The 12,052-nt window shown below is 41.5% G+C and overlaps 1 protein-coding gene across 4 annotated transcripts in view; it reads left to right on the top strand.

Moving 5' to 3' along the window:
• The first annotated feature begins 3,463 nt into the window (after positions 1-3,463).
• Positions 3,464-12,052, top strand: part of ppp6r3 (protein phosphatase 6, regulatory subunit 3) — a 24,270-nt gene continuing 15,681 nt past the window's right edge. For all 4 annotated transcript variants that reach the window (XM_031868126.1, XM_031868125.1, XM_031868124.1 and 1 more), the window contains exons 1-8: positions 3,464-3,679; positions 6,815-6,983; positions 7,116-7,347; positions 8,976-9,162; positions 9,373-9,510; positions 10,193-10,258; positions 11,581-11,693; positions 11,846-11,959. In XM_031868126.1, the coding sequence (XP_031723986.1) occupies positions 7,121-7,347; positions 8,976-9,162; positions 9,373-9,510; positions 10,193-10,258; positions 11,581-11,693; positions 11,846-11,959 (845 nt within the window). In that variant the 5' untranslated portion in view covers positions 3,464-3,679; positions 6,815-6,983; positions 7,116-7,120. The remainder of the gene's footprint in view (positions 3,680-6,814; positions 6,984-7,115; positions 7,348-8,975; positions 9,163-9,372; positions 9,511-10,192; positions 10,259-11,580; positions 11,694-11,845; positions 11,960-12,052) is intronic.

The raw sequence follows: 12,052 nt of genomic DNA, 5'->3' as shown, positions 1-12,052 counted from the left end.
ACAGAGGGACGAGCACATGTCACACAGAGGGACGAGCACATGACACAGAGGGACGCACATGACACACAGAGGGACGAGCATATGCCACACAGAGGGACGAGCAGGTGTAACTGATCACATTAACGAGCTCCATTGAACTTCTTGAGCTTCAGCTATTGTGCACGCTGGCTCGCTGCTACGCTGTCATGGTGTAATTACACAAATCTATCAAATGATCGTTGATACAGTCTCCTTCCCAGGGTGTCAAACACCAACAGCAGTTAGCGTTGCTCTGGTTCCCTCGACTAAAGGCCAGGTGGGCTTCTGCATGGTGTTGGTCAGTAATGACGATGGCGCGACACCGGGATTCATTTTTGGAGTAGTTGATCTCTGTTTATTCTGACCATGACAAATAAAAAAAGCAGACCCCCATGTAATCAATAGCCTACTGTCCACTCCTGCTACTACAAAACCAATGTATAACACTGGACAAACGGGGGTTAGCTTAGCTTCCCACAGCGTTAAGCTAGCGTTAGCAGCGTTTCTTTATGGGCCTCTGGGGCTCAGAGGTGCAGCGGGTCGTCCCCCAGTCAGAAGATCAGTGGTGAATGTGATCAGTTTAGTCCTGGTGGCAGGTGCATGGTAGCAGCTATCACCAGTGTATGAATGTCTGTGAATGGTGTGATACAAATGTACGTCCATTTAGCTTGTAGCCAGACGTTAGCTTTTTAATTCTGACCACCTGTAAGAAGTGGTTCATCACGACTTTTTATTTACATTCATTCATTTCACACATTTGTCCATAGCGACAGAAAATCATGTATTACAAAAGTTACATAATGCTTACTGTAATTACACCTTCTTTTTCTTGTCATAATCATAAAGCTCCACTCTAAATGTTTCTGTTCACACTGCTCCTAAACTGTTAAATAGCACCAGATCTGTGTCTCATTCAACTCTGACCTGTATTTAACTGTTTAACTTTGTCTTACTTTACACTGTACACCACATACTAGCCTATTGTTTACACTGTGAATAGTTACAATCATTGTACTGGGCATTCTATTAACTGGTTTACTGTTGAGCATGGACATTTATTTCCAGTTATTTATGCATTATTAATTGATTTATCAGTAACATAATTGGCAGATTAATCAATAATGAAAACATATTGGCATATTGTTGAAGAAACTGCATTTGATTTTACTGGCAGCTACTTAACCCTGTGCAATGATAATAAATAACGCATCTACAGCCGTGGCCAAAGGTTCTGAGAATGACACAAGTATTGGTTTCACAAAGTTTGCTGCTTCAGTGTTTTTAGATCTTTTTGTCTGATACTATGGTTACTGAAGTATAATTACAAGCATTTCATAAGTGTCAAAGGCTTTTATTGACAATTATATTAAGTTTATGCAAAGAGTCAATATTTGCAGAGTTGACCCTTTTTTTTCAAGGCCTCTGCAATTTGCCCTGGCATGCTGTCAATTCACTTCTGGACCACATCCTGACCGACAGCAGCCCATTCTTGCATAATCAATGCTTGGAGTTTGTCAGAATTTGTGGGTTTTTGTTTGTCCACCCGCCTCTTGAGGATTGACCACAAGTTCTCCATGGGATTAAGGTCTGGGGTGTTTCCTGGCCATGGACCAAAAATGTCAATGTTTTGTTTTAGTTATCACTTTTGCCTTATGGCAAGGTGCTCCATCATGCTGGAAAAGTCATTGTTCGTCACCAAACTGTTCTTGGATGGTAGGGAGAAGTTGCTCTCGGAGGATGTTTGGTACCTTTCTTTATTCATGGCTGTGTTCTGAGGCTACATTGTGAGTGAGCCCACTCCCTTGGCTGAGAAGCAACCCCACACATGATGAATGGTCTCAGGGTGCTTTACTGTTGGCATGACACAGGACTGATGGTAGCGCTCACCTTTTCTTCTCCGGACAAGCTTTTTTCCGGATGCCCCAAACAATCGGAAAGGAGATTCATCAGAGAAAATGACTTGACCCCAGTCCTCAGCAGTCCTATCCCTGTACCTTCTGCAGAACATCAGTCTGTCCCTGATGTTGTTCCTGGAGAGAAGTGGCTTCTTTGCTGCTCTTCTTGACACCAGGCCATCCTCCAAAATTCTTCGTCTCACTGTGCGTGCAGATGCACTCACACCTGCCTGCTGCCATTCCTGAGCAAGCTCTGCACCGGTGGTGCCCCGATGCCGCAGCTAAATCAGCTTTAGGAGACGTCCTGGAGTTAGCTGGACTTGTTGGGCGCCCTGAAGCCTTCTTCCCAACAACTGAACCTCTCTCCTTGAAGTTCTTGATGATCCGATAAATGGTTGATTTAGGTGCAATCTTACTAGCAGCAATATCCTTAACATTCTGGAGTATATGCAAATTGCCATCATAAAAACCGAGGCAGCAGACTTTGTGATAATTTATATTTGTGTCATTTTCAAAACTTTTGGCCAGTAGTGTACTCTAAAGGAATCTAAACATGGAGTCAGTGCTGTAAACATGTGCTGACTGGCAAGATAGTTGATTTTGTTCTCACTGTTCAGTCACTACATCTGGTAATAATAATAATAATAAATAACCAAGTTAATTTAAATGTTACGGATAACTTTTTGTATTGGTTTCAACCATACTCTGCTTTCAATGCTTTATAAATAAAACTAAATTACAGTTAGTAAAAATACTGCTATAATTAACAATAATTATAACAATAATAACTATCACCATTATCAATGATAATGATAACAACAACAATACATCCGATTCATATAAAGCTTTTCAATTTTATTATTTTTATTATTATGTGGAACTATTGCAGACCGCAATAAGGGTGGAGTGTTGGTCAAAATGATGCAGTGTGCTATTTCTGGTATCAGGTTAAATTGTCATTTTGAGATAAGAAGCACTGATCGACGTGTTTACTTGGTTATCAGTCTGTGGTTACACTCCGCCCATATGGAGTTGCTTTCGATGCAAGGCCAAAGGTGAGAAACATCTCAAGAGATAACCCTTAGTCAATTGGGCGTTTTTCGGGGAGACAGGGGCGTGCACGTAATGTGAGAGTATGTTCGATTCTTAATGCCAGGCAAAAGTGCGAGCGGAGTTAATTATGATGTTATACATTAACCCAATTTGACCCAGATGTGATTGTATAACTCAAGGGGAAACTGTTTGTTTTTCTTTACTTCTCACTATGACCACGCGCGTTTTACTAAATATCTACAGTTGATAAAACAGTATAAACTCCGCTTTTCCGGGCCGCAAAACATCTATAATTCGAGTAAATGACGCAGTGAAGTGGCACGCGCTGTAGCCAATAAAAGATCAGGGCCTGGTGTGAGCGATGGGATCTCAACCAATAGTGTTGCAGTGACCATTTGAGTGACACACGCTGTAGCCAATAAAACTACAAGGCCTGGTGTGCGCGATGAGATCTCAACCAATAGTGTTGCAGTGACCGTTTGAGTGACACACGATGTAGCTGTAGTGGGGGAAGGGGCCGCTGAAATTGACGGAACCGCCATCTTGAAAAGTGCCCTCCGATGGTCTACCTTTTCGCGCCTGTCAGAATCCGTTTTAAACGCGTTAATTTCCTCCGGAATTTCGTGTTTTCTCAGTGTTCGTTTTGTTAAGGCCTGGGGCTGATGGCAAGATAAGCTACATGCTGGAGACTCGCCGTTTACCGTTGTCTATCGGTAGGTACACTTGCTAGCCCATACACTTGGTTGGTGCTGAAGATACGATTAGCCAGCACTCTGTAGAGAGCCGGCTAACGTTAGCTGGTTAGCAAGAAACATACTTGGCCATCTTAACACTATTCTGTCAGTCGCTCTTGCTGTACCTCTAGCTAGGATACAGGGTAACGTTAACGTTTCATATCAGTATTGGTAGCTACCGTGAAGCCATAGCGGTATTTAGTTGGCCAAGTTGTCATTCAATTAGCGTTAGTGTCATATCTCAATGGTACCGGTCAGGTCGACGTAAGGTTGGTCCTTACCGGTAGTTTGGTTCTGATTTTAGGTGGCCAGGTTAGCTAACAAGAGCTAACGATCGCTAGTGACGTTAGCCTGTTTGCCTGAGCCGGTGCGTTTGTGTTGCGTTAGCAGTAGCTGTTTTGGGCCCTGGTACGTAAATGTACTGACGTTGCTGCAAACGTAGTATTTCGACAGCAAAACGTAAATAACGTAATTCATTGGTAGTGTTTATATGAGCCAGGCTTGAATAATCAGATCTTGCCTTGCGTTTTAGACCATGTTTAGCCAGAATTAGAGTTTGATGTTTTTCTGACGTTGTTCGGTATAACTAGCTCTACGTTAACTGTTGTTTTTTTCAGGTACGCCGACTTTGCGTGCGTTTGTTAACTGCCCTACTAATGTCTTAATGTGCGTTTACCAATGTCTTCAACTGCTTCGGAACACGATGCTAAACAATACTGAACCCTACAAGTCTATGTTTATAAGCTATTGTAGCTCTGTTGATATAAGTAAGGAAAATGCTGTTTAATAATCTGGGCATGCGCACAGTACGTAGATTGAAAACTTGTCAAATATGTCTAAAATGTCAGTAGCTAGTTGGTGCCTAGATCGGTTTTGTTTGGGTCTCGTGACTGTGGCATCCATATAAGACACCGTGTTACTGCTGTTATCTAGACGTTCCGTATTGCTTTTGGTTTATTCTCACTGTCATTTGGTTGTATTCAGACGCTAATGGTAGAGGTATATGTTTCATTCTTTGAGAATCTTGAGACTTTTATGGATATACTACTTTTGCCATGGGTGGGCAGCTGTTGCTAAGGTATTTCACATAGAAAGAGAAACAACACGCACGTAATTGGTATGATCAGGACTAACAACATTGTGGTCTTATCATTAGTTTACAGTTCACAGTGGCTAACATCAGTTGGGTTTATTGAACAGTATTTGCTGTTTTCTCATTATTCTTCAATATAAGTAGGAATGTGGTTAGTGCACACTTCCTCTTCTTCATGTATATGCTGTACACAGCTAATCACTGTGTTCACATACAAGAAAACAAGTTAACGGGGGAAATCTGTCCAGATCAGAAACCCTGAGAAGAGCTTTACATGCATGGTAATAACCTTGTTATAGAACATGTTTACCTGCAGCTGGCCTGTAATCTCATTTTGCTCTTCTCGCCACCCAATTTTAAAACTGAAACTGGGTTATTTGGTATAGCAGGCTGCAGATTGAGTCAGTTTTTTTTGTTTGTTTGATTTGTTGGTGCATTTGTGCCGGTGGCACAGGTGAAGGATCAGGTAGTGAGTAGTTGTAGTGTAAGTTTTCCTTGCAGAGTGAATGCATCTGAATTTTACACATGCGTTTCAGGTGTAAACAACAGTAGACCTTGGTATCTCAGTTTCAGTTGTAGCCAGAGGTAGGATTGCAATCATTTTGGAAATAGCTCTGAATAATGATCTCTCTTTTTACCGCAATATTACAACCCTACCCGGTCTCATTAACATTTACTCCTTTAAAACATCCCCAAAGAAACCCGGTTAAGTATATACATGGCCAAGAAATCAGGGGGTTTCTCTTGGAGAAATCTAGCGGTGTTAACTGGAATTCGTTTAATCCCCCACTCTAATTAAGGAATCTGTGCTTAGGGTTAAGTATTGTCTGACCAAGCTTAACTGGGACTTGAGTTGACTTGCTGCATGAGGCCAGAAAATATTGTCATATTGCTATTTTTGACAGCAACTTTCCTTTTATTGCTTTCCTGTAATATTATGTATTGGTTGGCATAATGTAATATATCTATCTCTCTCTCTATCTCTCTATCTCATTTCATATCATACCCATGAGGAGAGTCCATTTGTATCTGTTGTGAAAGGATGCAGGCAACTTCATTCTTTAATAATATTAAAGAGAAGACAAAAGGGTTTTCTGTTTACCTTTTACATGAATTAAGACATATCCACCATAAATTGGTGCATAAAACATTACCAGAATGCAGGAAATAAAGTGTTTGCTGCCTACAATTTCCTGAGGTAAGACCCTAAGACCACCCACTTAAAATGTGTTTCCCCTGGCCCATTTTTACTGAAGACACTTTGAACGCCTCAGTGTTTCCCTCAGGATTTACTGAGACCATAGTTGGTGGACCTCGGATCCTTTTAAGAATCCGAACCCCAAATGGCTACTAGAGGCTGTGCCATCGGTGTGTGTGAGTGTATGTGAATATGTTTAGATCATGATGGGCAGGTGGCAGCTTTCTTTGATAATTTATTTTACTAAAATTGGCAAGCAATGGATTCTATACATCCAACATTTTGGTAAGTGTCCACAAGTGTTACCACTGTAGAAAGAAGGCTCTATATGTTGTATATATTTATATTGAGCTATTCACACTTATACAACCTCTACTTGCAGCCTCTCCTGTCCTCCCCTTAATGCTGTGTTCAGCAGCCTGCTGTGCCGTTGAAGATTCACTGAGTTGCTGTCATGTGACTGTTGGTCTCAGCCAAGTCAATCATGGCTTCCAAATTGTGCTGAGGAGTGCAAAATTTACAGGATCTATGATTGTTGTGTGAATGTTAGTTAGTCCTGATGGGCAGGTGGCACCTTGCATGGAAGCACCTCCATCAGTGAATGAATGATGACATGTAGTGTTAAAGTGCTTTGGGGGGTCAGAAGACTAGAGAAGAAATATACAAGTCCATTTACCATTTAGCTTAATTTAAATAGCCATTAATTAATTGTGTGTTGTAACAGTACTGGGCATCGTTGAACAGTTCTTTTTAATGAATGATGTGTAATAATATCCCAAAACAGTGAAATATTCCTCTAACATGTCTTTTTCTTGCCTCACAGGTGTGTGCTGTTAATCTGCTGTATGTGTGGTTTGTCAGTCTGTCCATCACCGCTGTCTGCCTCCCTGTCTGTCCATCTGGCTAGCCTGGAATGGGCCACAACTCCCAAAGACTAGAACACACCTCTTTTTAACCTGAGCTCCGCTGTTTGGACTCTAACGTACTCGCAGGTAGGCAGACGAAAGAGCTGTCGGACAACGTTCAGCAATTATTATATTCTGATTACCTCTGATGGAAGGTTGTTTTGATTTTAATGACCCGTGTTGTTGGTGATGTTTTTGGTGATGTTTTTTTTTTAATAGCCAACATGTTTTGGAAGTTTGACCTCCACACCACATCCCACATTGACACGCTGTTAGAGAAGGAGGATGTGACTCTGACAGAGGTGATGGATGAGGACGACGTCCTGCAGGAGTGCAAGGCCCAGAACCACAAACTGGTTGACTTCCTGCTGAGACCACAGTGCATGGAGGACCTGGTCACCTACATCACACAGGAACCCAGTACTGATGTTGAGGAGAAGGTTAAATACAAGTAAGATCAAATGGAGCAAAGGATAAAGGAGGGGGAGTCATCAAAATGAAGGACCTGTTTTGTTTCCTTTCAAGAGAGATTTACAACTTGACACCTACGTAGACACCTGTTTAAGTCTCTGTACTGTATTTCAGCCATATATTTTGCCATTGAAACAGGACAGCATATCTTGCAATTGTGCGAATTTTGGTCATTTGGCTTTTTTTAAACAAATAGTTCCAGAAACTAAGTAGCCACAGGAACTAAAATGCCTTAGTTTATGTGGCCCTTTTTGGACATTTCTGTTTGTGCTTCCATCACATCTGTGAACCATAAAGCATTTCACGGAGCTCCCAGTTGTGTTGACTAACAGGAGAAACTGCTTTATGAGAACCATGAAAGTTTCGCAAATTACACTAATATGAGATTAAAAGACATAATTGTTTGAAGCAATTTTAACACAAAAAGAAACAATAACGCAAGTCACTGTTTTTGTTTGTACTTACTGTAATGCAACGTACTGTTTGTATGGATCCGAAAGAGACAGGCAGAGGTGGTAAAGGAGATTTAGAAACTCCAGAACACCATGGGCTGAGATTTTCACGGTATTTAACGTAACCGCGATGGAACACACAGCTAGATTAATCTCTCGTTGACTTCCGAGCCTGCCTACTCTCTTTATCTTCTTGTTAAGCTTGTGCTAAATTGTGCGTAACTTTGTTTTAGCGTCAATTAATATGAGAAGAACTGTCCATCCTATGCCTTAATATTGATGCTAGTAGCACCCAGTGATTGAGAGTGAGCTCAGAACTAGGGATGTCACGAGAACCGATACTTTGGTACCAAGTCAATGCCGAAGTTCTGGAAACATGACGTTACTCGTTTATCTACAGTATTGTAAGATCAGTGCTTGAGACTTACTCCGTCCTGTTGTCTTGGGTGACGATCAATGTTTTCCTGGATAATGCTAGATTGTGAACAACAAATCTGTCTTGAAATCAAGAGAGTTGGGTCGTTAGCAGTTAACAGCCAGTAGGCAGCAAAGTCCTGCTTGACCAAATAACAGGGCTAACGACTAAAGTACAGATGTTGCATTGAGTTACATTATGATGCATTCAAGATGTCAGAATGCTAATCATAACGTTATCATGATGTGCCCAAATGTAGTCTTAGTCTTTTAGAATAGAGTTTTGGCAAGAGACTTAAGCGGACCATCGGGGATTAATAATAAATTCACACTAAAAAGTATGCAAAGAAAGGAGTGTATGTTGAAGTACATGGGATTCATTGTTTTCTTCTGGTCAGTAGCACTAGTTGGAGAGGACTAACTAAACTGACTATAACTTTTTGTCTTCAGTTTGTTTAGTCAAACTTTTGGTAGCCTTCAAGAACAAGGTAGTTTACAACTGGGCGTCCAAAATGATCAGATCCATCAAAGTCTCTTGACTTAAAATGTAACATTAGGAGTCGGATCCAGTTATTCTTTCTTCCCCCGCTTCTCTACCAGCAGTTTGTTACAGTATTTGAAATCTCTCGCCTCTGTCATGAAGAATCTACGTATATGCTGGTGGCTAGTGTAAACATGGCACCACAGTGTTGTAACCGTTGTATTGTAAACATCTCAAGGAGCAGCTTTTGTTCTCTTCCAGGTATCCCAACATATCATGTGAGCTGCTTACATCCGATGTGGGCCAGATCAACGACAGACTGGGAGAAGATGAGAACCTGCTGGTAAAACTGTATGGCTTTCTGCAGAATGAGCCGCCTCTCAACCCGCTCCTGGCCAGCTTCTTCTCCAAGGTCCTATCCATTCTTATCGGACGCAAGCCCGAACAGGTAAGTTGGAGACAAGAGTTTGTTGTATCTGATAACGGGATCCAAGTTGTCAGCTGATGTGATTTTTCATGCAATATTCATTGGTGATCGGGTCACATGCTCTGAAGTCTTTTCAGTTCTAGCAGGATATTTGAGACCTGAAGGGAACAATGCAGTTCATCCTCTGTACTGATGTTAAGGTGTGTACGGTTTGTCTGCATGCGTTTCTAGATTGTGGAGTTTCTGCGAAAGCGGGAGGACTTTGTAGACTTGATGATCAAACACATCGGGACATCCGCCATCATGGACCTGCTGCTCAGAATGCTCACCTGCATCGAACCACAGCAGCTACGACAGGACGTTCTCAACGTGGGTCACAACACTTTCTCATTACATCCCATATCTGTTCACGTCTCCCAGTTTGAATTGGATCATCACAACCCACACCAACACGCCAGCAAATTCCATTTGGCTCATTGTGATCTGGCAGAGTTCAGTAAACATTTATTGAGGACGAAAGAGAGTGCATGCTGCTGTTTGTACCGGACACATCGACATGAAGCATTTCTACTTGAGGACAGGTCCAACAGGCGTTGCCGTGACTTCCGTCTTTGCTTCTGATTTTCAGCTATTTGGAAAATGTTGAAGGCGTTTTTCTCAAGTTTACAAAATGCATTTGTTTGGTAATTCAGAATTATGTTCTTGTTAGGCACTTGCTTAAGATACATTAGTAGGATTAATTGGCAGCAGAGGACTAGAAAGTACTTTTCTAAAGCTACTGGAGACTCAAAAATGTGGATTTGTAACTGTGAATTCCTTATTTAGTGCACATGCCCCGTAAGCCAGAAGAGAAACGTCACACCTTTTTGTTTTTGTTATTTAATACACACAGTTTTCTCACTTGCTACATGAAGGGGATAAACATGTCACTTATACTTTGCTACATGAAGGGGATAAACATGTCACTTATACTTGACATTGGAGGTGTTTGTCTCGTGGTTGTCCTCCTAATGGTGTGTGCTGAGCGTCTCTGCTCTCTGTCCTCCATCAGTGGCTGAATGAGGAGAAGGTGATTCAGAGACTGGTGGACATGGTGCAACCTTCTCAAGATGAGGATGTGAGTTTCACACACACTTCACTGTTTCTTCCACTGGTCACCAGTTTATTAAAGTTGTCTGTGGGCTCTTGAACCAGGGAAGCTTTAGTGTGGTTTGCATTTAGGATACATTTTACTGTGGAAATTTGGCTTTCTATATATTGTTTTCAGAGAATTAGCTTGTCCACTTTTACATTTCAGGATCAGTTCACCCACATTACAAAGAATCATAAAGCTATTAAACCCTGCAGATAGAGTCCATTTTATTGTATTAGACATTTTTAATCTGCATCAAGATGAATACTAATGTGTGTTATGGATGTCACTATACCAGACATTTAGTAGTCAATACCAGTAAAATTCCACAATTCCTGATATTCAGTTTGACACCACAGACAAAACCATGAATCCCATCGTCTTCAACGCACACTCCTTTTTAAGACTCTTTGCATACAGTTTCTCTAATTTATTCATAATCCCTGATGATCCGCCTCAAATTTCTCAGCAAGATTACATTTGAACACTTCATGATGACGTTAGAATTTACCTCTGCCCAATACTCGTTTTACTGAGTCGAGCTGGAATGCATCAAGATGTAACTTCTGTACGTTGGCTGATAGCTCTGTTATTTAGCTAAGCAGGAATGTGCTGCCCACCGTAGTATCTGTTCTTGTGTAGGGCTGGGTGTCGTTTATAAAATGTGTTATACCGATTCATTGAATTCTATATCACTAAACGTTTCTTTAGATATTTAAATCCACATGATCCGCTCTTCATATCGGCATTAGTTAGATCCACGGCACTAATTTGAAAAGACAATACGTCACTTTTAGTGCCGGCTGGTTGCTGATAAGCACTCTAGCATTTAAAAGGCTACTTTTTAAACGGAGTCTGGCGAAGTGCTCGCCCCACATAGAACACACTGTGGCTGTAGCATCACTTCCAGCTAACTTCATGGAGAGCAATGAGGGAATCGTTCGGCATCACCGAACTGTAACTGAACTTTCTCCGGTCCAGCTCAGCTTAGAACACAAAGGCACAGAATCAGTCCATGTTTACACGTTTCTGGTGTTGCTTGTGGGTGAAGGTATGTTGTCTTTTCTCTGCAATAATGCAATTACCATAAAGGACAAACATTTTGCACCATTTTTCGATACCGAGAAGGATGATCATCATTAGGTTGGTGCTGGATGGCAGTGTTTTCTGATACAGGCCTATTTAGTTTATTTAACTTGGTTCAGGAATATTAGGATTTTAATTGGATGAATGATTCTAGGGATTCAGACTCGAAACACAGATTTATGTTTTATTGTCATTTATTTTATCCAACTCTCTTGACTCAGAGACACTCCAATGCCTCCCAGTCGCTGTGTGAGATCATCAGACTGAGCAGAGACCAGATGTTCCAGGTCCAGGGCTCCTCCGATCCAGACCCACTTCTGTCCACACTTGAAAAGTATGCATGCATTTTATACAAGACTTCTTGCATTCAGAGCTGTGAGAGTTCTCTTTATTCAATATTAGGTCATTTTGGCCTAGTAGGCTATTAAAAGCCTGACGTGTGACTTTGAAGGCTGCTTTCATCTTCATGTCTGTCCTCCTCCGCAGGCAGGAGACGGTGGAGCAGTTGCTGTCTAATATCTTCGACAAGGAGAAGAAGGAATCTGCAATCGTCAGTGTTATCCAGATCCTCCTCACATTGTTTGAGACAAGGAGACCAGCGTACGTCCTGTGGCCTCTACCACTCTTAATGTCTTGATTTGAAATGGTGTGTGTGTGTGTGTGTGTGTGTGTGTGTGTGTGTGTGTGTGTGTG

Source organism: Anarrhichthys ocellatus, unplaced genomic scaffold, assembly GCF_004355925.1.
Source record: "Anarrhichthys ocellatus isolate YVR2014 unplaced genomic scaffold, GSC_Weel_1.0 scaffold41, whole genome shotgun sequence".
NCBI lineage: Eukaryota > Metazoa > Chordata > Actinopteri > Perciformes > Anarhichadidae > Anarrhichthys > Anarrhichthys ocellatus.
Note: the sequence above shows the minus strand (reverse complement) of the source record. Positions and strands in the feature narration are given on the sequence as shown.